At 41.8% G+C, this 26,774-nt stretch overlaps 2 protein-coding genes across 2 annotated transcripts in view; both read right to left on the reverse strand.

The window, feature by feature from the left end:
• The window catches only part of slc16a10 (solute carrier family 16 member 10), a 46,763-nt gene extending 29,100 nt beyond the window's left edge, over positions 1 to 17,663 (reverse strand). Inside the window, exon 1 of the mRNA XM_080791222.1 lies at positions 16,951 to 17,663. Coding sequence (XP_080647348.1) covers positions 16,951 to 17,311 — 361 coding nt within the window. The 5' untranslated portion in view covers positions 17,312 to 17,663. The remainder of the gene's footprint in view (positions 1 to 16,950) is intronic.
• Positions 17,664 to 21,573: 3,910 nt separating this feature from the next.
• rpf2 (ribosome production factor 2 homolog) lies at positions 21,574 to 26,611 on the reverse strand. Its single transcript, XM_080790852.1, has 10 exons — positions 26,508 to 26,611; positions 24,984 to 25,116; positions 24,786 to 24,823; positions 24,171 to 24,210; positions 23,993 to 24,074; positions 23,520 to 23,596; positions 23,112 to 23,211; positions 22,910 to 23,012; positions 22,310 to 22,454; positions 21,574 to 22,087 (listed from the first exon to the last, which is right to left on the reverse strand). Exons 1-10 carry the CDS (start codon positions 26,528 to 26,530, stop codon positions 21,851 to 21,853), a joined length of 978 nt encoding a protein of 325 aa, XP_080646978.1. The 5' UTR covers positions 26,531 to 26,611; the 3' UTR covers positions 21,574 to 21,850.
• Between the last annotated feature and the right edge of the window lie 163 nt (positions 26,612 to 26,774).

Raw genomic sequence — 26,774 nt, forward strand, 5'->3', positions numbered from 1 at the left:
GGAATGCCAGAGACCCCATTGAAGCGCCACAAAACCAGAGGTAAATGGTGAAATATGTGCGTACCACGTAGGCACAGAACGTGAATCGCAATCATGTTGCACACTTGTAGATAATTTTAGGGCTTAAGTATAGGGCTTAAGTGGTTAATTAGACTAATTATAAATTCCACGTTGATTCATAATTAAATGCAACTTATTTTTAATATGAAAAAGGATGTGCTTCAAGATTACTCGATTACTTGAAAAGGTCATTGATAAAATAATCGCTAAGAAAATGATCCATAGTTAGAGCCCTGAAGAGGTGACTGGACTCCACTCACGATACACGTTGCATGTAATCCTACTTCACTGTCTTTCTTGTGTATTACAAATTTACAGTAAATGCCTTTACAAGACAAATGATGGATCAGTGCACTGTAGCGACCCTCCACCCAGACCTGCAAGCCATTTCTCATTATGATCAGACAGCACTAATTTTAGACCCACTGACCTGAGCCCAGCAACTGTGCCGTACTGTACAACCAACCACTACGCCCACGGCTGAGCCTGAACTCCCACCAAGCAAAGTCTGAATTCCTGTGCCAAAGAGAGCACGAGAGTAAAAAGAGAGAAATAGGGAAAAGACAGAGAGAGGGGAAAAAGAGAGACTAAAACAGAGGAGAGGATATCAAAATAAATATATAAACCTACAGTAAATAATGTATTATAAATATACTGTACAATCATTGCTATAGCTAGTGAATGTGCAGTTTTTCAACAATGAGTATACGGGTGGGTTATATGCATGGTATATCAAAAGTGTATCAACACTGAGTATGAATGACTATATGTGTGCAATCTATCAAATATAAGAATGTAAGGATGTATGTGTACAGTATATCAGGAGTAACTGAGAATGTCTGTCAACAGACTGTCAACAGTATCAGGATGAATATGTGTGATCTACCAACAGCCTATGAGTTCATCTTTCAACAGTTATCCATAACATCTGTCAACGTCTGTCAAAGTTCTAAACACACAGTATATGATCCTCGTAGTGCAAATGCACCAGAAAGTGGGGGGATGGGACTCGGGAGGGGGTCTGCAGGATACAGTCCACCTTCCTCCTCATCATCCATAACCTCCTCCAGTTTGTCCAGTAGAACTCCAACTACGGAGCTAGCCTTCCTCGCCAGCTTGTTCAGTTTGTTATTGTCCCTTGTGTTGAACTGTTGATGTTGATGTTGTGTTGTGTGTGTTGACAGACTGCATGCCTGTTGCATACATGGAAGCCTGAGCAGCCTAGCTCTGTCCCTTCCTATTAGTGTTCTGTTCTGTTCAGTCCAGTCCAGTCCAGTCCAGTCCAGTATATTGCTAATGTGTCCTCCCAGGACCTTGTGCAGTAGGTGTCCACAACCTCCACCTCCTCCATTTGTATGGGCAGGGGAGTTGGGGCCTAGTCTTGCACCAGTGGAGACCCTGCAGCGTCCAGAGACCAGTGGAGACCGGAGATAGGAAGAACTGGCAAGAGGGAGGGAGAAAGAGAAACAATGCACTGGGAAGGAGAGACAGAAAAAGATGAAGAGAGGGAAAGAGAAAGAGACTAAAATGGAGTGGAGAGAAAGACAGAGAGAGATGGTTAGGGGAGAGAGAAAGAGAGACTTACAAGAAGAGGAGAGGAAGAGATGGAGAAATACAAAGAGACAGAAAACCCTGAGAAACAGCAGAATGTGGTGGACTGGATTGAACCATGTCCCCAGTCAGCAAGGTTAATGAGTTTATAAGCTGTGGTCTATGTTAAGCTAAACACGTTTGGCACATTGCCGAGACTCATTACTTACTGCAGTATAACACTGCAAGTACCAACAACACTTGTTCAGCCTCCACAAAAGACCAATCACTTTGCTTCTAATTGTCAGGCTTCTAATTTAGAATCTAGTAGAGTGGTGCCCATTGGGAACGATGCAAGTTGGAAATGCATGCCCCACCCAGTTATTATGTTTGTGTCCCTTTTATGCCCATATATGGAGTTCTTCGTCAGGCCTCCATGCCCACATATGGAGTCTATGCAGATGTCAGAACATCAGTGTGATGGGGCCCTGTCCAGAGCCCGGGCAGAGGCCTTTTGTGCTGGTTCTGGACAACGATGTATCCGACGGACTCAACACTATGCACTGCACTCCTTGTGGTGGTGTGGAACGTGTGTGTCAAATTTGGGGCGAACGGTTCTCGAGTTACGTGGATTACAGACATACGTACACAATGAGACTTCACATCACAATGAAAGTTTGCATGACACTTTCATACCGCCAGTTACAAACGTCAAGTCAATGAAAGTGTTGCCAGGGGGCAACTTAATTTAAGTAAACAAAGAAAGGGGGTGTTATGACAGAGAGAGAGCAAAGAGACATCCCAGCAACTAATGTGTTTTTTAGCTCACAAGAAGTGTCTGTTAGAAAGTGGGTAGTGTTGCCTCTCGCAATTTTCAAATGCTTCCGTCATGTCTGCAGAACGGTAGCTCTGATCATGAGAAAGCAGAAGTGATGACATACCCACTTCCGTTTTGTCTTTACAGTCGCGCAAATGTTCCAAATCAAAATCCAAGCATAGCTTGCTGCTTAGCAGAAATGGAAATAAAATTATTAAATGTAAAGATATTTTAAAATAGATTTTCGTGAAAGGAAATGCCAGCTTCCTTGACCGGATTTCGGGAGGTGTGGTTCCAGACTCTATATAGCATTTGGAGATTGTGGAATAGTTGTCTGGCTACGCAAGACTAGAAAGGGAGACACGTATAGAGGGAATGCACGTGACATCATCCTCATCATAATCCGGACGTTATGCGGTAACACCTACTGAGTGGCAAAAAAAATACTTTCTGGCAGCCCATACATACAAACAGAAAAGTCCTATCTGATTGCATGAAACGATGTTAAACGAGGTTAAACTCACGTTGCCACTCCCTTTGCCACTCAATTTGCCACTCACTTTATGCATGCGCAACGTGCATATCCAGCCTGAGCTCCTTAGTGTTACACTGAACCAGTTATGGCACTACCTGACCCATCGCTTGCTCTAATTCCTTTCACTGGCCACTCAGGAACCTCCACCGGTCAACCCCCCGTCTTCTGTGATGTCAAGCATTAAAGAGAAAAAACCCTGGATATGCCATTACTGTGGATACTGACCAGCAATTATATTCATAATTAGAACAGTTGCTGTTTAATCCTTCCTCAGGGGCCCCAAGCAGGGCCTCAGCCATGCTACAACTCTGCTCACACATCTGGGCCTAATGCCTGATTTACACTCAGTGGCGTGCCGGTGTCACGCGCCCAAAATAGCAGATCTATAAGCTCACAATGCATCGCACCACGGCGAGTTGTGCGCTTGTAGATTGGCTATTAATGGCGCACGACACTGGTGTGCCACCAAGTATAAATCAGGGCTTAAGAGGTCCATACGTTCAGCGTCATGACTGTGACTCTGTCTCCCAGCTGGAAAGCATTTCCACTGGGCACTGCTAGAAGACAGTTAGGGGCCCCTATAGCTTTTGTATAAACCTACCCATAGTTCAAGCTGTACCATATTTTACGTCACATATTTCATAGTTACTTGCACAAGCGGAGCGTGCAAGTAATGTTATCAGTCAGGTGCTACGATGCGTAGTCCCTTAGCAGCATAATGATATTACGTCATATGCTAGCACGAAGCAGACCGTCCAGGTATGTTTTCCGTTATGCTACGGAGCGTAATGTCCCATGACGTGATGAAGATATGTACCAATGTTCCTTAGCAGCAAAAGATATGACGTCATTTGCTGGCAAAACATACCGTGCAGGTATGTTTTGCGCGTATGTCCCATGACGTGATGAAGATATGTACCAATATATAATTGGTTTACGATGGTGACGTAATGATATGTTTCAGTGTTAGGTGGATTTAAAAAAGGGACATACGCATCAAACCACCCGAGTAACCACATTATACCACTAATCAACTCAGAAATTACGTATATATATAGACATATACACATTTGAGCATATGACGTGATGAATATATGTACCAATGCCAGGGTATAATTGGTTATCGATGGTAAGGATGACATGTTTTAGTGTCGGGTGGACTAAAGGTAATGCCACTATGTATACATGTATGTAATCTGACACCACTGCCATAACAGGCATAAGTAATCATTACCATACTTCAAAATACTACTTTTTCTCCTCCAAAAGCAAGGTACGTAGCAAATAGCTAAACCTAATAATTAAATATTGCAAACGTTCTTTCACAGAGAGGCTGAGATTTGAAAGTTTGTAGCAGTCTACAGTACTTGCATGCTCTGCTTGCGCACTAGTAGGCTATTTATGGCCTACTAGAACTGCACTCGACAGAGTGCAGTTCTAGTTCCTCTTTTATGTTTACTATTATGTTTTACAGCTCCATCCTTTTATCTTGTGGACCCCCCACCCCCAAGGTAGGGGACATGCTTGTCTGTTCTTTACCAACAGCTGCAAGCCTGCACAGAATGACAACTTTCAGGAAAGGTAATCAATGGTCCGATTGGGTCAAGGACCACCCGCTTCGAGTTGCAAGGGCAAAGGTATAGTGAAAATGGTCAAAATCTTTGTTTTGACACTAACATAGTCAGAAGAAAAAAGTCCTTATGCACACCTACAGCGGACAGGTGCGTTGGAAAACTGGAACTGGAGAAGTAGAAAAACAGAATCCTGCACACTGTCTTCACTTACAGACTGAAACGTTTAATGCTGTAAGTGAAGACAGTGTGCAGGATAATTTTTTTCTACTTTTACATTAACATAGTCAAAATGTTTTCCATTAAAACTACGAACTAAAAATCCCCATTTTGAGTGTGATCTACGCATTGAAGATACAAAACCCCCAAAACAGTTAACACGTACTGTATACTACTACTGACAGATAACGAGTCCCATATGGGTTTTTTTATGGCCTTTGACCTCGATGAAGCTTGAAAAGACAAACTCAATGTCACTGGCATTGGATCAATGCCCAAATAATGCGTATTTGTGTGGCAGGGGTTTGTTGTGCCTGACTCCACTTTGGTTTTATACTGTACACATTTAACAGTGTAATTCTTTTCATTTTAATTTGTTGGTAAATCTCTTTTAAAGTGCTTTAATATACACTTGATCATATTATAAGGGCCAAGCATACGTCAGAAGGTTATGGATCAGATCATCTGTGTGTGTGGTGTGTGTCTCCCTCATCAACCTTTCATCCCCAAATCCTGGCTCGTGTTGTTTTGTCCACACATGACAGGAAGTGAAACTCAGCAAATCGTGACACGGCAAGAAAAATGTGAACGTGGTGCAGAATAATTTATGTTTGAGCATGAAATGTGGGGAAACACGTGACAGCGTTCTTGGAAAGACTTCTGACTGTAATGTATTCTTGAGGACCATATGTAAGACGTTAAACAGGCGGTTGTGTGGGGAAAGGGGTGGTGTGCACAGGGCTGTTGGTGATTGGGGAAGTTCTCTATCCACCCCCTTTTCAATGCATTCTGTTCAAATGGGGCCCGACCACAGTTAAGGTACGGTTCCTATTTAGATTCTCACAGAACAAAACTGAAATTCGAATCATTTCTGCAGGCTAGTTACAAGTCTAAACAATGTAGTGAAATGAGAGACATTTCACAGCCATTTCTGTCAGCAGAATTTGGAAATTTTGGAATTCACTCCCATTCTTTCGAGATTAGTTGCTAAAGCCAGAAAGAATTAACCAATTAGACAGACCTACAGTCCAAAGCACTGGTTCCCAAAGTTGGGTCAGGTGACCCCCAGGGTTCCTTGGGGGGGTTCCAGGGAGTCCCCAATGCTCCCCATCAAAATGAGGAACAGTTAGCCAGTGTTTTTTGTCAGGTGAAACCTGACCTACATTCGATCGGTTTGGCTTTGACAACCTAGTAGTGATTGGCTGCCCCGACTCCCCCGAGTCTGAACCCATACTCCGCCTAGCCAATGGGAGTGCCTCCTAAGCCATGAAAGGCTGCAACACGGAAGTGTTAACCCAAAGCACCGACCTTACAACCTTAGAGTAGCGGCTAATGAGCTAATACTGGAGCTACACAACAAAACACAGTGATTGAACCAACCAAAGCACTTCGGAAACAGACGCAAACAACGCCCGCGAGGTTGTCACAGAGGAAAAAAATAATTAATAAGAAATACTAGGGGGAAAAAAGACAGACAGAACGGAGACAGGCAGTGCTTGTTTCACCTGACAGTTAATGACATTTTTTTTAACTACCGGTATTTGAAAATGTTTGATAAATGTCTTATGGGGGTCCCTGGCACAAATCTTTTCAATTGGGTGTCTGTAGTCAAATGCATATAAATGTAGAGGTTCTCGACATGAAAATGTTTGAGAACCACTGGTCTTAACTACACAGGCCACATTGAGTAACCAATGTAAATGTAGACAGACAGACAGACAGACACTAGGTACATAGTTTTTTTTTAATTGTATACTGCCAGGTATTTTATCTACTTTAACCTAACATGGCTTCAGCTTTTAATATCACTTCACTTCAGCCTGTTTACAGAAGGAGATTAAAGCATCTTGGTATCCCGCTGCCATTTGCTGGCCTGTCTCCCAGCCCCTCTGGCTATGGGCTGATGATGACACTTCAGAACGGGAAGCCAAACAATTGGTTGTCCTGGTCGGACCCTGGTACCACTGAGGTGGCACGGATGTTTACCTGCTGTACCATTTAATCTCCAAACAACCTTCACCCAAACTCAGAGATCAAACGCCCTGTCAAATATTAACTTGTGTATGTACGCACCTGAAACTCGTCACATCAGCGTTGTGGGAGTGATTTGGTCTACGTGAGGTTGCTTTTCGTTTGCCTACCCACACCAACTGCCCGACTGTATCGTTTATGTTGTTAAGTATAAAACGTAATAAAAACTATAACGTAAAACACTGAGACCATTGACCAAAGGTCCATAGCTACGTTTTCATATGGGCCATAAGTTGTAACGTCTGGTTTGAAAACTAGGTTGAAATATTTGTCTGTGTGGGGTTAAGCCCAGGATCAAGGCTAGACCATATAAAGAAAGTGATATAACTATATAGCTTAGAGGGGTCCCTTAAGACTTCCAGGAAGAGATGTCTTGGTAGGACTGTCCCCCGTAGTAGGGCTGCATAATTATAGCTAAAGAGATCATCACAATTATTAATCATGGTTATTTTTTGGTGATAACAGACATTTTTGTCATTTTCTAAAATGACTAAGTTGCTCATTGTTTGTCGGTGTTATGTCTTTGGTAATAGGCTTTGTAATGACAGTGGTATGCAAGATGCCAAAACTACAGCAATAATATCTGGCCCAGCAAATTATTTTTTAAATAATTAGTAAAGTATATTATTTATTTTGTAAATGACAGTCCAGGTAGGATATGGACAGAAATAGCTTTGCCTTGATGAAACCTGGTAGGATGAACAAATAGTTATATTTCTATTCTTTGAATGTTGTTTTCATCCTTTTGGTGGACAAACTTCTCTCACATTCAAAAAACAAACCAAAACTGTTTCACATGACCGGCAATTATTATATATTATATACAATTATTACACAAGCATTTCTGTATGAACCTGTAACATTTTACTCCTGCTCCACATGCATTTCTATCAGTTGTTATGCCACACACATCTTTATTATCTTTTACAACAATATAGTTATTGTATGTAAGCATGTTTGTCACCCGATATTAATCATGTCTGGTAACAACTCCCCAGTGGAGTAATTTAGACGGCTCTGAATTTGTCTGCACAATGTTCTAATGCTTGCTTAACCACTTAACCCTCTATACTTAAGTCAATTTGGCCTGTGTTAACTGTGTACTTGCTCCGCTCTTTTTTCTACACTGGTTAATACACGGGTTATTAAAAGTTTTTGTCTCGTCACAAATCTTTGGTCTAAACAAGGCTTATCTCCTCCCCTCACACGGTCACACCAATCAGGGCATGCCAGTATTTATACCTTGCAACATCTACTTGGATCTCACACAGGGCTTTTTTGCCCTTTTTCCTGGTGGGGGTCTTCAGTGTCTTCCACCAGACAGAAACCCATGCTTGATGGATGCCCAAGCTCGACCACCCCCGGGGCCTTCCTTCAACTGGCATCACTGGCTCCTATCCTCCGTCCATCCTCCTCCCTCATCCCCTTTATTCTCTCTCATGCCCTCATCCTCGAACACCCTCATCTTCCGTCCTTATGTGTAATTGTCCCCTCTGCGCTATCCTTTCGTCATCATGTCCGTTCATCGCCACATATCCCTTACGCCTTCATCCACTCATCCCTTTATCCAGTCACCGCCCTTATCCATTTATCCCTCACACCGTTCTCACCCTTTTACCGCATATCATCCACGCCTTACATGGTCATCCACGCCTTCATTTCCACACTAATTGACTACTGCAATTCTCTGTACACTGGTATCGACCAGGCGTCACTTAGGCGCTTGCACTTAGTGCAGAATGCAGCTGCCCGTCTTCTCACTGGAACCAAAAAACGAGACCACATCACCCCAGTTTTGGCCTCTCCATTGGCTCCCTGTTAAGTTCAGAATAGATTTTAAGGTGCTTTTATTTGTTTTTAAATCACTTCACGGTCTCTCTCCCTCCTACCTCTCTGACCGAATTGTACCCTACGCCCCATCTAGAGCATTAAGGTCTGCGGACAAGCTGCTGCTGGTCGAGCTCACGACTAGTAAGAGGAGCAGGGGTGATCATGCTTTTGCGGCTGCGGGCCCCAAACTCTGGAACATGCTGCCCCTCCATATTAGATCTGCCGAGTCAATTGGGGCTTTTAAATCCCTCCTCAAAACTCATCTGTTCTCCCTCGCCTTTAACTGCACCTGATTTACCTGTACATTATTTTCTGTTCTGTGCTATTGTATGCTCTGTCTTGTATTTTATTGTCTCTTTTCATTGTTTTAGCTTTGAGCTTTGGCTGTTGTAAAGGTGCTATACAAATAAAGTTTGATTTGATTTGATCCCCTCGTCCTCTTCACCCGTCTTTCAATTTCACTCTATTCAGAGCATCTCCACATCAACTTTTCATACTTCAATAAATAAGCAACTCAAATTATTTGTATTGTTCGTAAGATGAACCTAAGGCATGGCTATTACTAGTGAAGATGATGACATATTAGATGGATTAGATTGCCATAAGGATTGTTAGATACTCTGTTCTGACTTGCCCAGGACCAGCAACTCTTGTTGAGCACTGAAATTGCTTACTAAATGTTAACGCCTTAAAACCCTATATATTCCTTGTTGAGCGGAGACCCTCAGGGGTCTATACGAGGCAACCTCCTTTGTTCATTCTGCATTAATCTCTTTGGCAAACATAGTGGATGCAGCACGTTGTGCTTGGCTCGCCGCTGTCCCCGTTAGAGCCGAGAGCTGCTGCCGGCCATCATAGGTAGATACTAAAGAAATATTTACACCCTACAACTTCGCTGAGTCATTTGTCAGTGTCAATTTCACACCCCTAAACGCAATGTTCCTCACGATCATAATATTTGATTTTCTCATCATAATATAGGGGTATATAAAGCGTATTTAAAAGAAAAGGGCTATAATAGGGTAATGCGAGACGTCAACAGATAGTTCAGGTTACTCCAGCTCCATCATAACAGACACTGGGCAATCTGCCTGGAAGGTCCAAAGGTCTCCACGTGCAAAAGGCTTTACATGGTCAGAGGCCTACGAATAACCCCGTCATTCCATGCCGGAAGGGAACCGGTGGCCATTACAGACAGATGCAAAGGCCACTGACCTGGCCGGAGAGAAGGGAAGCGGTGGCCATTACACACAGATGCAAAGGCCACTGACCTGGCCGGAGAGAGGAGAACCAGACGATGGGGGTTGGACTGTCCCCACCCCAATATGAAGCACAGTGATTGGCTCGCCAGGATTCCAGAACCCGCCCAGGTCTGTGTTGATTTATAATTTACTACATCTCTGGCGCTGGAAACATGGACATGGATGACATTAAATACATTCCAATTACAGCCCTGGGAACCTGGCGGAGAGTTTATGAATGTGGTGGTGGGCCTAACTTTGTCCAACTTTTTTGCTACGTAAATAACCAGTTGTTGAAGTGAACACGGAGGCTTAGGGGCCCCCAAAAAGTGCAAAGTTAATAACAGTTATTAACTTTGAACTTTTTGCCAGTAATGGGCTTATCATGGCAATAAAATGAGCTCAAATGTCCTAAACCAGTGGTTTTCAACTGATTGTCAATGAGGGACCGCCACTCTGACTTAGAATCAACCTGGGGACCACTGTTGTGTTAGATATGGGCTAAGATTAGTGCTTTTGTATCACTTGCTATGCATCCCATGTGTATACAACATCCTACTGTGCACTCAACTCTCAACCAATGGTCAATTGACTAATAATTTCCTAATAATAATGACTTCCGCCTCTTGAGATTTTAACTCCCTCTGTTGAATTTCTTTTCAGTAAATGACTGCATGGACGGTCATCAATGTCACCAGGTCATTCAGTTCACTGTTTCTCAACTATTAGAAAGAAAATGTAAAAAATAATCTACAAATCCTACATTACTAAATGCATGTTCAGGGACCTCCACGGACGACCTGTTGAAAACCCCTGTCCTAAACCATCATATGATACATGGTACTGCAAGTGTTTAAACCCTCAGTTTATCCATAAGGCTTCCAGAGGGAGGTCTCCAAAAACAAGAGGGGGGGGGCTGTACATGTTGGTGGCCCAGGGGCCCTTTATCTCTAGATCCGCCTATGTGTACGGGACTTGAACACACAATGCGCTGTCAGTCCAGAGCCTATATCTGGCATGCGCCTGGACCACTAGGCCACCAGGCACCCCAACACCACTGTTTACTTGTGGAGCCCTTCTAGTATCTATATTCCTTTACCATACTAAGCAGGCGCACTGAATAGAAATAAAGTGTAGCTGTAGTATATAATAATTATATCATTGCGACAGGTGTTGGGTTGTAGTATATGTGATTGTATTTCTAAACATAATACTATACTTATACAGTGTATCATAGCCTCATGTGTATTACTGCTTTTATATCACGGTTATCATCGTCATTATATTATCAATATGCAATTCAGGTTTGGCTTTTCTAACTATGCTGATGTCTGAATCCATCATACGGATGAGATATCATGCAGTAGTCACAAGGAGCTTACTCTCAAACCATGTGTCTGATATCATCATTGTTCATCTTATTGGGTTTTATTTATAATAGCTTTATTGTGTGTAAAGCACTTTGTAATTCTGCTTTACTGTACTACGGTATGTATATATAAACCTAGTTATTATACGTCTTGGATGAAGACCTGCATTGGCCGCAAAGTGTAGGTGGTTGTGTTGCTTGCCTCACTCAGTTACTATTGGTTTTATCTACAAGTCAAAGTACAAAGGTATTCATCTTTTGAAATTCTGTTATAAGTCTGATAGCCAAAGAGCACCAATTTAACCTGAGACAGGGAAGAGTGTTCTTTGTACATTTAACCATTAAAGTGTTTAATGTATCATTATTATTATTATTATTATTATTATTATTATTAATTATATTCCTTCTTCTATGCCTTAGCCATTGAGAATGATTCTAGACAAATAATACATGTTGTAACATGTGCTCTGGCACGCCTTGCACAGGGGCTCTCATTGCACAGGGAACAAAGATGGGATTTCAATGTGTACACACATTCTATGCTTCCGAACTTTGCAGACACACATGAATTCCTAAAACGTAACTCTGGCCAGGCCTAGGGAATTCTCAAAAGAACATATTGTACAGATTTCCACTGTAGGTATCAGTACTTATCATAGGTCATAAAGCACACACTGGTGAACCAAGGTATAGGAATTCTTTCCAAGAAAGGATGAATTCTTTCCAAGAAAGGTCCTGGGGAGCAAATTCCAATTAAGTTAGGGAAAGTTAGACGATTTCTGGACCAATCTGGAAAATAAATGTTTAGCAATAGCACAAAGGAGTGTTTTTTCGTGCAAAATAAATGGATTCAGAATCATGAAAACCCCTAGTTTGACCCATCACATGCTAATTAAAGCAGAATGAAACGTTGTACATTTTTCCTGCATAATATAGGTTGTTAATGGTAACCCACCTTTCAACAACTATCGCAAAGTATCCCAAGGGAGTTGGGCAAGTAAAATAATATATAATATGATTATAATCAAATTATTGAGCAGCTTGAAAAGAAGCCGCCGGCCCCAGAACAAACTCTTACTAATGTAATTGAGCAATTTATTCTGGAAAAGGCCTATCTGCCCGGAACCTTTATCCAATGATTTATACATTATAATTAGTATAAACTTATATGGTTAATTGTCTCAAATGCTCAATTGTACTCACATCAGGCTATATTACCACTAGAGTTTTACAAAGTTCAACTGAAGTCTAACCACTGCCATATCTAATGCACAGACGTGCCAGTGCCTCCCGCTTTAGTACACTGTAAGGTTTAAGATAAAGTTTTACTCATTACCCCACCACACAATCTCCTACTAAGGCCGCCACATCTTACCAGGGCCCCCTTTGAATGACAAACGTGCTACAAAACTCTTGTAACTTAGTTATCCTGAGATGACTCCAGAAATCCCCAACATACACATTACACACACACACACACACACACGTCACGCACACACACTGTATACTGATCTGCAGTCATACCAGTGCGCGCATGTTACTCATATAGGCCTTTAGGTGCAAACAATGGATACCAGCCAATGTCAGGCCAATCAAAGGGGAATAGAAACAACATGGTTAAGATAAATTTAACTTAACTTAAAGATAAATTATAGATAGACAGGGTCATCATCATGTCCTGCTAAATCAGCACATAGTGGGGAGTTTTGTCACTCAAATAAGCCCTTATGGCACGTGATGGCAATATACATTATATAGTATTATAGTATTGACAATGACAAGTGAGTCTAATCAATCAATCATCAACATCAATCTAAGCCTACATAAGTATCGACAAACAGTGTTTATGGAGCATGTTATTGGACACTAATAACCAATGCAATCCCATTATAATCTCATTCGACCTCATCGCTCCAGGGCTAAAAAAATATATATTTATGTCCTAATCACAAAGAGACAAAGATAGTACATTGGTGGAACATTAAGGGTTCCATTTAGAAGATTTTGTGAGATCTGTCGAGTATTTCTGGCCAAAGATCTTCTCATCCAGCCTGCCGGGTCTATATGGGCCCTTCTGTACACTGCCGTTACCAGGAGTCAAACCGTTAACCACTTGAACCCCAGCATCTATAGCCTGGGAAGAACATTAGCAGATCTGCAAGCTCACAATGGTGTTTTGCGACCCATTGTGAGCTTGTAGATTGGCTATGTTTGGCGAAGAGATTTGGTGTCAATGGAAAAAAGCGGTCCAAGTAGTACAGAGCCAACTCAGGTCCAGATTAATAAATCTAGAGGGTTCAAGAGGTTAAGCTACTGTAGTCTCTGTTCGTTCTTGTTGCCCCCACATCACAGTGGCCACACATGTACCCAGTGTCTCATAACAGGAAGACCAGAGTTGGCGTATCAGTGCTAAGGAAAAAGCAAAATACTTGAGTGAAGAGCGGTCACATTGGGAGACGGAAAGGACAATTTGCCTCTCTGTCCCTCTCTCTGCGAATAGCAGCCACTTAGAAAAGCACATTACATGAACACTCATGCATGTGGACGATAAACAAGGTTCAACAGGAAATGTACTGGCATGTTAATGGTCCATACATCCATGCTACCATATCCAGACTCCAAATATTATTATTAATATTATGAATAAGTATTCACCCACGTTTTAGTACATTTACTTATGATCTGTATCTGGGTACTGTTATTTCACAAGGCAAAACCGGCAGGATCACTGGTTTTCAAATCATTGTACGGGCCATGTAAAAACATGCACTGAGGCATAATTCATGGAGAGTTTTAATCTCCACACACACACACACACACACACACACACACACACACACGATACCAGTAAGGTGCCTGAGGGTGAGAGGTTGTGTGCACTGGCCATATATGGAGCGTGTCTTGAGTGTACAGGGTTTGATGAGGTCAGATCAACATATGGAATGTCAGAACAGGTCAGCTCCATATATGGAGATCTAAGGGTGGCAGTGTCTTGAGTGTACAGGGTTTGATGAGGGCACAGGTAGGGCCGGGCCTTAATTTTCGGGTCTGTTGAGAACTGTAGTTTCGCACTAATAACTTTGGGGCAGGCCCGTCCAGTTTAAATGGACAGGTATCAGTCAAAAGGGAGACATCGAAGAGGAAGGATGGACAGGGAAGAATCAACATATGGAATGTCAGAACAGGTTCTGACATATATGCATATACTAATATTGATGACATCAGGGATCTCCATATATGGTCTTAATTGCGACAGCAAGGTCGCATTTACTATGATAGGATCACTGATTTACTATCATCCCTGATGATGTCATAGTGATGTCACGAGACCTGGGCACTATATATGGAGGCTTTCCCCATGTATGGGGATTTTGAGTGACGAAAAACGCCCCATGTATGGGGAATTTGAGTGATGAAAAACGCAAGATTCCATAGTTAACTGGGACCTTTGGTCGCAAAAAAAAAACACAAACAGTACAAGCTTATTCTCGCCAAATGTTTACCAATTATGACATGCCCAGACAAGGAGTGCTAGGGTTCATGGGGTTAAGTAATATTGTCTTGAATATAATCTACCTCCAAATGGACCGGTTCCTTGAACTTGGATAATGTGATTCTCACTCTAGACTACAAGTGGGTGAGGGATGGCAGGAGACAGCTGGACTTTGTCTTAAGGCATGCTGATGAAAAGTCTCATCACAATTACAAAGAAACCCTCTGTGATCCACTTAACCACATTAACCCTGGTGTCCCTATTTTTGGGGCATGTCATTGTAGGCGAAAATGTTTTATGCTTATAGAGAAAATTGTAATTTAATTAACAGCCACTGCCAGTTCTATCCAACATTGGCATCCGATAGTTAGGCTAAATAAAGGTCTATCTAAGCCAGGGGTCGTTGGGTCCCCTGCCATGCTTCACAATTTATTTTATTATATTCACGACCATTGTTAATCTGTAGAATAACCGCCTTTAGAAAAACATTTGTATGCGTCAGTGCGAAATGTTAATGGTGCTAAATTCAGGTTGGAGATGGAATTCTCTCAAACCAGCACTGGCATCGCAGTAAAATTCGACCTCCCTCAATAAGATATTGAGAAATTCAAGATATTCAAGATACCCAAAAACTATTAATTAAATATTGGAAGTGGTCCTTGGGCCAAAAGAAAGGGTGGAGAGCTCTGATCTGGGCTACTTGTATTCACCACCGCAATGCTGCCAATACTCTTGCCATGTAAGGGAAACATCATGTCTATAATCTATCCTTGAACTGGTGGGGCAGCTAGATAACAAGAGAAAGCAGACGTTGCAACCAGATGCTGCAGTATTTTGCCAAATCCCAGTAGAATCACTAGCAACAGGTGGTTAGGTTCACAGTGGAACAGAACGTGGTCATAATTCATATGCTAAGGTCTCAGGAGAAAAACAAAGCACACATAATACACATACTAGTGCACACATATTCACACAATGTGCACAGACACAAACGATAAACACACACTGGCATGATGTGCACACACACACACACACACACACACACACACACACACACACACACACACAATTAACATTATATTCGCCCACATTTTAACACCAGTTTCTGTCATGTTTTTTCACTGAATTAATGTAAATGAAAGGTGACAGATGTCTAACCCTAACCCTTTATCATTAATTTCCATTGCCTGCATAAATCCAGGTAAAAGTATTACAGTGTAAATACATGACATAGCAGATTGTGTATTTTGTACGAATAGGGGTACGTTCTTCTGGTACCCCCCCCCCCAAAGTAAATTCAGATCAAAACAGTTAACATGTATTTATGAAGGTCAAATTCATTTACACAAGCATGGCAGGAGTTGCACTGAATAATGGAAATTACGCAATGTTTTGAGAAATGTATCATCATTATAAAATCACAGTAAAAGTTGATTTGGGAAAAAAAGAGATTCCAGTGCCCGTCCAATGGAATGTGGAAACTGGAAAGAAATTTGGTATGGTGGTGGGTGGGGTGACTGGGGTCATGGTCAAATTGCATGGGGTGGAGGGGCGGGGGTCCCTGCTAAGTAAGCAGTTTGATCAGTAGGCCTATGACTGAGGAAATTAAATTATGGGTTTAGGGATACATTGAGGCTTTAAGCATTCTGAATAGGTTATTTGAAATGATCAAATGACATGAAAATAAGTTCTTGTTCAAATTAATTTCATTCATTCATGTCTCTCCAGGTGGGTATCAGTGTGCAAAGACTCAACTGAGTCAACTCCACTTTGTAATGTCAAAGACTTTGAAAAATCCCTAATAAGCCATCTTTAATTGTTTCCTTGAGTGACATTCCATTAAAAAAATGTAGACCTTATGTATGTTAATTTAATAAATGGACATTGGAACCAACAATTTATAAAGTCAGGACAGGAGTTTTAGCTAGTGCAGCTGAGGCAAATAATTCCATACCAGGAAAGGCAGATCATATTACATGTTTGCTAACGTTAGCTCCATGTGCATGCAGCATGAGTGAGTGACTCACTCTTTGAGTTATGACCTGCATCATGTAAACTGTAAACGTCTGGGTTTCCGAGGCTATGTAAACTGAGTCACGGTCTTTCATCCATTCACACTTTGTGTGCGTGCGCGCGCGCGTGTGTGTGTGTGTGTGTGTGTGTGTCGTGTGTGTGTGTGTGTGTGTGTGTGTGTGTGTGTGTGTGTGTGTGTGTGTGTGTGTGTGTGTGTTTGAGTGAAGCGAGCCTAACTCACCTGTCTTGAACCTGAGGTCTTCATCCTCCTCGGAGCCGAACTCTTTGAGCAGAGATACGAAGAGGATGCCGAAGGCGTTCTGGATCCCAAACACGGAGCCGTTGCACCACATGGCAGCCAGCATAACTATCCATCCCCATCCACCTTCTGGGTGCACGAATTCCACCTCCTCATCCGCCGCTGCCCCCCCGAGTCCCGGGACCACCATCTCCATCAGGGCTCCTGTGCTCTCCCCGTTCTTCTCCTTCTTCTCCTCCTCTTCCTCCTCCTGCAGCCTCTTCTTCTCCTCCTCAGGAACGGTAGCAACCGTCTCTTCTGTCGCGGCAGAATCGTTCTCCATCATGCCGTTGCCTTCTGTCATTTTGGCTTTTTTCCCCTTTTGTTTTTAAACCCTTCTCTTCCAGTTTGCCTGTCCTGTCTGCTGTCTGTCTTGAGAAGCCTTCTCACTGGAGGAGGGGATGGGGGGGCGGGCAGTGGCAATGTTCAAATAAACGACCCCGTTATGTATCGGAAACGCACGCCTGTGATGTCATCTAAGAGCTAAATGCAGTGTTAAAGTTGCATCCATTCAGACACGTTAACTTATGGTCCGCTGCTTTGCTATAGCTGTCAAGGCGCTCGTGTTGCAGCACTGTATAAATAGATAGCACGGAGGGGCGGGGCGTCGAGAGTCTGCAGTTAATCGGAGTCCGACTGACACAGCATGGCAGTGAAGTACAGTTGAAATATTATTAGGTGACTGCAGAGAGGACTATATGAGACAGAAGATAGACAAGCATATACCTCTTTATAATGTTGATAAAGATGTAGCCTAGCTATAGTTCCCCCTCAACAGCTAAAAAGGGAACCAAGACAATCCTATATGGATAGAGAAAACAGATGGAGAAAGTAGCTAGATATAATCACCCAAGAACAAAAACGGACAGAACAGATCTATTTTCGTGACGTTAAATGGCGCAATTAAATGAACCGATGATGTAATTAGTCAAGCTATTGTATGTAGGGCTTTGTAAGGCTATGTTAACTAAAGCTTCGGAAATCTGACAACTCAAACAGCAGCTGAAATGTGATACATATATTTAAGTTGTATATAAATCATACAACACACTTTCAAATATCAATAAAATAGCATCGACTGACCAAAGTAAAGTGACCATACATCCTGCCATTATATAACTGGGTGTATGGTCGGTCACTCTGACTCAGTCAGTTACAATGAAATGCCAATGTAGACTACTTTATAGTCCCTTTAATTATGGAGCAACAAACAGTTTTCATACACTGACCTCTTGTGGTTCAACTTCTCACTCAGATCTTACAAACTTAATTACCCACCAATAACAATACCTAATGAAACATGGTAGTGTGTGACTGCCTGGACCCCAACTTCTTCACATAGCAGCTTAATGGCTTCCATATTGGCTATTTTAGGCAAAGATATTTGGTGTAGATGGGGAAAGGGAGGGGTCCTAATATAGACCCTGTGGGATTCCAGAGGTTTTCAACAGGTGGTCAGTGACCACTGGTGGTCCGTGAAGGTATTGCATGTGGTCCCTGCGGCCATGCATTTAGTAGTGTATAATTTGTTTATATCATTTTTTAACAGTGAATTGAATGACCGACCTGTGGTGACCTATGATGATCGTCCATGTAGTCATTTACTGACAAGTTGGAGACCAAGAAATTCAACAGAAAAAGGGAGTTAGAATCTCAAGAGGGGGAAGTGCACCAGATTATCTGGTTGAGTTGAATAATTATTAGGAAATTAATAGTAGTCAGTGGACCATTGGTTGAGAAACAGTGAAGGTATACACATTGGAATGACGGGATGCATTACAAAAGCACTAATCTTAGCCCATATATCCCCACCCACCCAACACAACAGTGGTCCCCAGGTTGATTCTAAGTCAGGGTGGTGGTCCCTGGTTCACAACCAGTTGAAACCCCCTGAAGTACAGTATATATACTAGGGTTGCAGAGAGCATGAAGTCATCTTTAGCATGCCAGCCTGTAGGATCCAGTGATAGGCCTACCAGAGCTGGGGGCAGGCATAATACAACAATAATGTTCTATTGTTCTTAGACATATAGGCTATGATAAATTAGATTATATAAGAAATAAAATGTTGGACAATCTAGATATGAGCAATTGTCTGTATAGGAAGAAAAGCCAAATGTGGTTTAGCATGGTGTCTGTGGTGGTGGCCGCCCACCACCCAGGTTCAATTGTAGTGGGTGGGGAATCAGACAAGTGACCAAGTTGTTGAGGGGAGCTATTCCCTCCTATGTCCAGCTTTATGCGTGTAACACAAAAATTGTCCTAACACAAACGTTGAATGGCATTTAGGTGAAGTAAACATTGAAGATGCTTTGCTACAAGCAGAATCTGCTAGAGCTACTTACAGGTGTTGCAGGTTACAAGTGTTGGTAATCCTCGGTGGATGGATGATCTGAGCATTGCGAGTACCAGCTGTCAGGGTCATCAGCTGGGAGCCATCCTTCCTTGATGTTTCGCCCCTTTCATCCCAGAACATCTCCGGATGGTGGGGCCCGCGGTCAGGGACGTCTCCCTGCCGCTGGACTCGGGACTATGCATGGCAGGGGCGTCCTACTCCCTGAGCCAGGTCTGAACCTGGCCGCATACCTTCTGCTTCTTGACTGGTTGTCAGTGGGGCTAGGATCCTGCAGGGTTCCAACTGTGGGCTCTCTTCAGCCATATCCATCTTGATGTGGTCTCGGCTACAGTTGCTATCTCCCCAGTGGCTTTCTTCAGTTGCTTGGGATCCAACCCGATCTTCTGCAGGAAGTAGCGCACTGATGTTGCTGGGAAACCACGGCAGCCAACTTCGATGGGGAATAGGGATGCGTGCCATCCTTTGATAAGAGCCTCATCAATCAAATCCTGGTACTTGGCTTTCTTCAATTGGTGAGAGATGCCTAGTCTGTTTAGTGTTTGTGTAAACACACACAAACATTGAAGACAAAAGTGAGGACGCAAATTGTGATTGGCCGGAACGAGATGATGTATGATAAGAGCACCCCTCACTTCACATGGGTGTGACTTTTACTCTCTACGAATGTAGCTAACTGTCAGGTGAAGTGTCTGGTGAATCCATGGTTAAATAGTACACACAGTCTTGTTCCATTTCTTGAGCACTGAGGCCTGAGGGTGTAAAGTGATGAGGCTGGGAGGCTCCCCTACGGCCCATGACTGTCACTCATGGGCCATTACCTCTTACCTGGGTATCAATTAGGCCTGTTTTTGACTATAGCCCTTTCTACTTATGTTGCGTTACCGTTCACTGTATCCAAATGTCCATATATATATATATAAATTTGATATATACAAGTTTGCAGTGCTGGAAAGTAACTTAAGTACTGTACAATTGAGTTATTTGTACTTTACAAGCTCACAATGTGTTGCATGACGTCATTTGTAGATCAGCTATATTCTTTTTTTTTTTATTATATACATTTAACTGCTGTAGTTCTACATTGCAGTATTGATACTTTTACTTTAGTAACAAATGTGAGTACTTTTTCCACCACTGCAAGTTTGTTTTTCACTCTGTCCTGAATGTGTTCCTATTAAGATGTGGGTTTAATTTCTAGTCCAACAATGCCCTCTAGTGGCACCTCTGAGAACTTACACAATCGTCAACCATCCTGCATTAGGGCAGCCATTTACAATTTACAATTTAGGCATTTAGCAGACGCTCTTAATCCAGAGCGACTTACATTAAGAAAGAACAAAAAAGCATGGGAATACATCACATAAAAACATTTATCATGAAACATGCGTAAGCTAAGAAAGTAACAGTGGAATATCTATAATAAAACTATACATATAAGCTATACATCTATACTACTATGCTATACATATGTACTATGACGTGCTATGACTACATACAATGCACTTATGCTGTCTACATAACATGCTATAAGTCTGTATCAAATGCTATCTAAGTCTACAGAATTGCTATCTAAGGGGGTGGGGTAAGTGCTATGGGCAGCGACAGTAGAGTGCCATAAAAATCAAATGCAACAAATGTGGTCTACACATTAAATCATGAAATGTATTTAAACTGTAAAGGCTGATAATGTAATACTACACCTACCAATAATGTAAAATAAAATATAGCAATAATGAACTGAAATCTTGAACCAATAAAAAATTGCCTGTAATATAACTAGAATTTCGCCGACTTTCGGGCGGCTCACCCTAGTTATGTTGCAGTGCAATGGGAAGAAGGAAATTGCAGGACAGCCTCCACTTCATGTTGCCGCAGTATTGTACCCTTCACATCATGTAGTAACGGATGGCTACACATGTGTACTGCGCTCGCACGCACACACGCACGTGTCAGTTCTCGCGAGTTCCCGGGAGGCTGCATGTGCTCCGTGCCGTGTGATCGTGTCCGCCGAAGTGTGCAGCAGTGTTGCTAAACTGCTATCCTGCCCTGAGCTAATGTGACGCACAGGTACTCCCTTGTAAAATAGATGAATTACTTACTTAAATTACATACCGGTAATTAGAATAAGAGTTTTTGTGCTACTGAAAAGTTTGCATGTTTGCCAACTTGCCCAAATGTCTCCATTCTTTTACAAAGAAAAGCATTACAAGTGTTATCTTAACGTTTAATGTTTGCTGCATGGTTCATGAATTCTTGAAAACATTTATAGACAAACAACTTAACAAGCACATATTTTCAGCTGGCAACACAACAATCTGGTCTGTGTGGTGTACTGTGGGCTACTTAACATTTTAGCTTCTTCTTTTTTGAGCAACACTCGATGAAACCACACCACAGTGACTACACAAAACAGTCACCACACAAAGCAGTGACAATCCAACAGAAAGTTCATCAACACTGTTCAGCGTGTTATCACAGTTAAAGGTCTCAACTGTCAACTTTGACCACTTGGGGGGACTGTCCCTCCTTGTCCACTCGGGGTGACTGTCCCTCCTTGTCCACTTGGGGTGACTGTCCCTCCTTGTCGGCGACCACTCCCCCTTTCCTTTTTTTGAGTCCCTTCATCTTACGTGTCTGCAGCTTGCTCAGGTCCTGCTTCTGCATGTGCAGCCGGCCAAACTTGGTGCCGAAAACATCTTGGGAGATGTTCTTCTTCTTCTTGGGCTAAGAGAGGGATGGAGACAGGAGTTGGGTATTTTATGGCTGGTATATGATGTCATTGGGGATTGAGATTCTGTTGGTGTTGTTAGTTCTACAATGCAGTTATTTATTTTTATTTCCGAATAGCTTCCACTCAGTTGTAGCGCATTCACTGAATTATCAGTAGATTGTCCAATTGTATGGCTAAGCGAGACACTGAAAGACAATAAAGTAGTAATTATTTACCTTCAGATTTTTGGGCCGTCTGTGAGATATCTTGTACAAGTCATCTGACGCAAAGTGTGTTCTTCTCATGGCAAAGTCAAACGATGGTCCTATTTCCTCAAGCTCTATCCTTGGTGTCCGGCATCCAGACTTCTTCAACAGAGTCCTGCAACAACATCCTCATTAACCTAATTTGGCTTTTCCGTTTTGAAAAGCGTAGTGTCAAGTACATCTATGAAAAAGGTTACTCAAAGGGAATGCCAAAATACACTTTAACCAGGACAGGAAACAAACTCTTCTTCATTTACAGATGTGGGCGGAGTATCCAAAATTATTATACATGGCTGGTAGCTGATAAAGTAGACAAATATATTAGCAGACTTCACTTTCAACCTGGCATACCCTTATGTCGTTAAGGGTAAAAAATGTTGCTAGTTTAACCAATATTATTGAAAAAGAGAAACAGCATGAAACCGCAATACGACAAAATGTAAGTGTTAATGGTGTTTGTATTCCATCTTCCATTTTTATTCAGAGTGATTTATATGTAATAATGTTATTGTGAATTATTATGTGATTTGCATAATATTCATTGTAGCTGTACATGACAGATTTCTGTACCTGTAGCTGCGCATGTAGATTTTGCCTTCCAATGCCGTGAAGTGAAGCACATGTTCCAAACCAGCCAGACGTACCGAGGGTACTGTAGGTCCTCTGAAGAAGTCTGCAAGGTCAAAGAAATCATCAATATATCAACATGGTCAATCAACTTATTCTGAAAGACAGCCGACAGCACAATCAGTGAGTAGTGTTGAGCATGTACCTATGAGGAGACTCTGGAGGCGTTTGTGATCGTTGTCTGAGTCAAAAGCATCCCCAGCAAACACGAGCATCGGTTTGGTCCCCTCGGCCCATTTACTGTTCTGTGAATCAAAACAGAAATACAATTAGATATTTGAAACGTTTGTTGCTAACAAGCATGTTTTAAGGCAAGCATTCCGGTTACTGCATTATTGATATTTTGAGGCCTGTATTTCAACAACTAATGGGCTGGCAGACTGAAACCACCCACACAGTTTAGAAACCACACATTAGATTAAAGAGAAGGTTGATTAAACACTTGTAACACTTTGGGAATGTCTCCTTTCTAACATTTCAAACAGTAACAGACACAGTGCACATCTGAAAGTTTTAAATGTGCTGGCATCACTGATCGACTCAAACTCATTACCTTAATGCTACTCAATGACACGTATTTCTCAATGCCAAGTTCAATCATATCGAGCACATGGAAGTCAAAGAGACGACCTATAGTTGGAAAAAAATTAGAAATTAGCACCTTATCTATAACTTGACCGTCCCCACAACAACTCAAAGCACACTAGGAACACAGTTCTGCAACAAACATGTACAAATTAATTTGTGCTTCAAGACACTTTACATGCAAATCATGAATTGGATTAAAGTAAGGTGGTCAAAAATTATGTGTTCTACAAAAGCGTTAAGTCATTGTATTCTTCAAGTTAAAGTTACATGGTGCCACTTTAAATGTCAGTAGTATATATTCTAATATCTTAGTTGTGTGTACTATTACAGTAAATCTTTGAGATGTTTAACATATGTCTATATAAGGCTGTTATGAGCGGACTTGTGTATGGATGATGACTGAAGTCACTGAATATATTTTATGAACTGGTCATTTACCAAGTATGAGATTGTTTGGACGTTTCTTGTTGTGTGAACCAAACAGAAACAGAGAAGTGTCATTCTTCTTGGAGAAGAATTCCTGAGAGACAAACAAATAGATAATATAGTCACCGGAAAGTAGGTGAATTAATTGTAATATATTCCGTTTTTAAATTTACATTTCATTTACACTGACCAATGATGTTGAATCCTCAAATGGGCGGGTTATGTTTTTCCTAAAAGAAAAATAAACAATGTAAATCAATTTATTTACCTCAGGCAATAACGGAAAATAGCTCAGTATGATCCTTATGTTCTTGTGTGCTCTGATCACGTCAGCAGAGCCCGTTTGTGCACGTGCAGCTGCAGCCCATTAAGCCAAATTTATGCTCCGTCCTGCGAAGATGTTGCGCGCACAGAGCATGGCCGAGAATAGCAGACCGCTAAGCTCACAACGGTCGCATCCACGACACAAGGTTGTATATCAGCTGTTCTCGCTGCGCAATGCCGTTGTGCAAAGTATGTCTTATGTCTCCTAGGGTGCACCTCACTAGCCAACAGTGAAGAGGAGGTTGAATAAACTGAAACCAGTGCTCACCAAAACAGATTTGGGGATCTGTTGGGAATTGATCACATGAAACAGTCACCTGTGCACCCAGTCTCAATGTTTCTAAACCAATAATTTGTCTAAAGTTTATTACTTCACATCACCACCCTTGTATTGGAACAACAAGTGCTGTGGTGTGGCAAACAAGCTGCCAGCAGGATGATATTTGTTAGGACTATCACATTAATAGATAACATTGCTTACTTCTTGTACAGCACTGCATTGGGCTTCTTTAGTGAATACTGTGGGGTGAACAGAAAGTGCCATGTCACATAACTCCAATCACACTTTTCAGTTGGATTCTTCATAGCTAGAAGTTTAATAGCTCAAATGTATGCCAAAATCCTATAAATAATGCAATAAAATATTTCTCAGCTTGCACCCAATTATCAGAGTACTTACAATGTCCTTCAGTGCCTCTGTAACAGTTGGGCTTGTGTTTCCTCCTTTCATAATCATAGCCCTTTTCATTTGTTCTTTTAGCAATGGCGCTCTGCCTGCCAGGAAGCGCTTGGAGCGCTTCGTCTTGGGTTTTCTGGGGAAACAAACAGTAGAAAGAAACCAAGTTCTATCAACTAATGCTTCATTTATATCCCTTCGTAGTTCGTACAACAATGTCACTCGCCAAATGTACAAGCTCTTCAAGTTGCCCGTCATATGTGTGTTTGTTTGCTCAAATCAGTACTGTACTAGTGAATCTGTCTGTTCCTGTTGCCACTGTGTACTGGTACTTGTGGGGGCAGTCTCTAGGACATGTGTACACTGTACAGAAACATTATCGCTGCATAGAGTTTGACAGAAAGTTAGCCGATTTGTAACTCTAGATTTTTTTTATAATGGGATGAATCTAGAGTTGCAAATTGCAATAACCTCCATTGACACCCCACTCATCCAATTTGCATTTACGATTGCAGCTGTAGGGCAAGCTTGAATTATCCTCTGCAGAGCTTTTGTGTCATAAAAATCCACACTAGACATGTTATGAGCTACTTTCTGTCAAGAAATTCTGTGCAAGTGATTCTTTTTTTAAGTGTTGGAAGCGCTCGTCGTAAGTCACTGAATGGCCCCGCATGCCATCTGTTTCACATTTGCACATAATACAGGAGACAGAAAAAACGAGTGCTTCCAAACTCCAACACTTAGAAAAAGAATCACCTGCAGAGGATGTATTGACAGAAAGTAGCTCATACCATGTCTACGGTGGATTTTTATGAAACAAAAGCTCTGCAGATTGAAAGAGGATAATTCAAGCTTGCCCTACAGCTGCAATGTTGGCGAGTTGAAAATTGCGGCTAACAGAAAGTAGGATTTTTATGAAACTATATGGAGAAAAAGATGACCACCCAAGCCGTCTGCACAGCTGCAATGTTGGTGAGTTTACTGTAGTTTAATACAATCAGGATTTCTCTATTTCATGAATGGGCTGTCAAAGTGGAGTATTACAACTTAATACAGAACTTTAAATTACGGCGCGTATACGTGGACATCTTATACAAACTAAGATTAGAACTGTATGAGATCTCTTGTATCGATTCTGACAAGAAATCGTTGACAATCTTCGTGTCTATGCTACCAACACTAGTGTGTGATGTGACCATATTTTGTCTAGAGCAGTGGTAGGCTATGTGAGGTTTCCAGGTGGTCAATGGTCAGTGTTCACCAGAAAAGGTTTAACCACTTTAACCATTTCATTTTCTTTTTATACAAATCTTGTTGTTTTCAGATGGGGGTCGTAGTCCGTCGTACCCCCTAAAAATGCTTTGTGAAATGTCAGATGTCAGAAGCTACTGGTCTCTAGACTAGCTAACTTGCTAGCGGTCTTAGTTTAGCTATTATTTAGTTTACGACCAAAGGCTGAGGACCGATTAAAAACTAACACTTCCACGAACGTACGTACAGGAAATAAATAACACATTTGAAACTTACATTATTCCATCTAATTGAGACATTGTGGCGGATTTATTCTTCTCTGGGCCTGGAATCTCACACGCTTGATTTCCTTTCCACGTGAAACTTTCACCACGACGGAAGACAACATGAACATTAACGTACTTCCGTATACGTCATATCCGTCATATACGTCTCTCACACACACACACACACACACACACACACACACAGGTTAACGCATCATTATACAACTTTGAATAAAGAAAGTAAGAAACCAAATACCAAGTAATGAAACCGAGTGCA

This window comes from Protomyctophum bolini (assembly GCF_963924005.1).
Source record: "Protomyctophum bolini genome assembly, chromosome: 19".
Classification (NCBI taxonomy): domain Eukaryota; kingdom Metazoa; phylum Chordata; class Actinopteri; order Myctophiformes; family Myctophidae; genus Protomyctophum; species Protomyctophum bolini.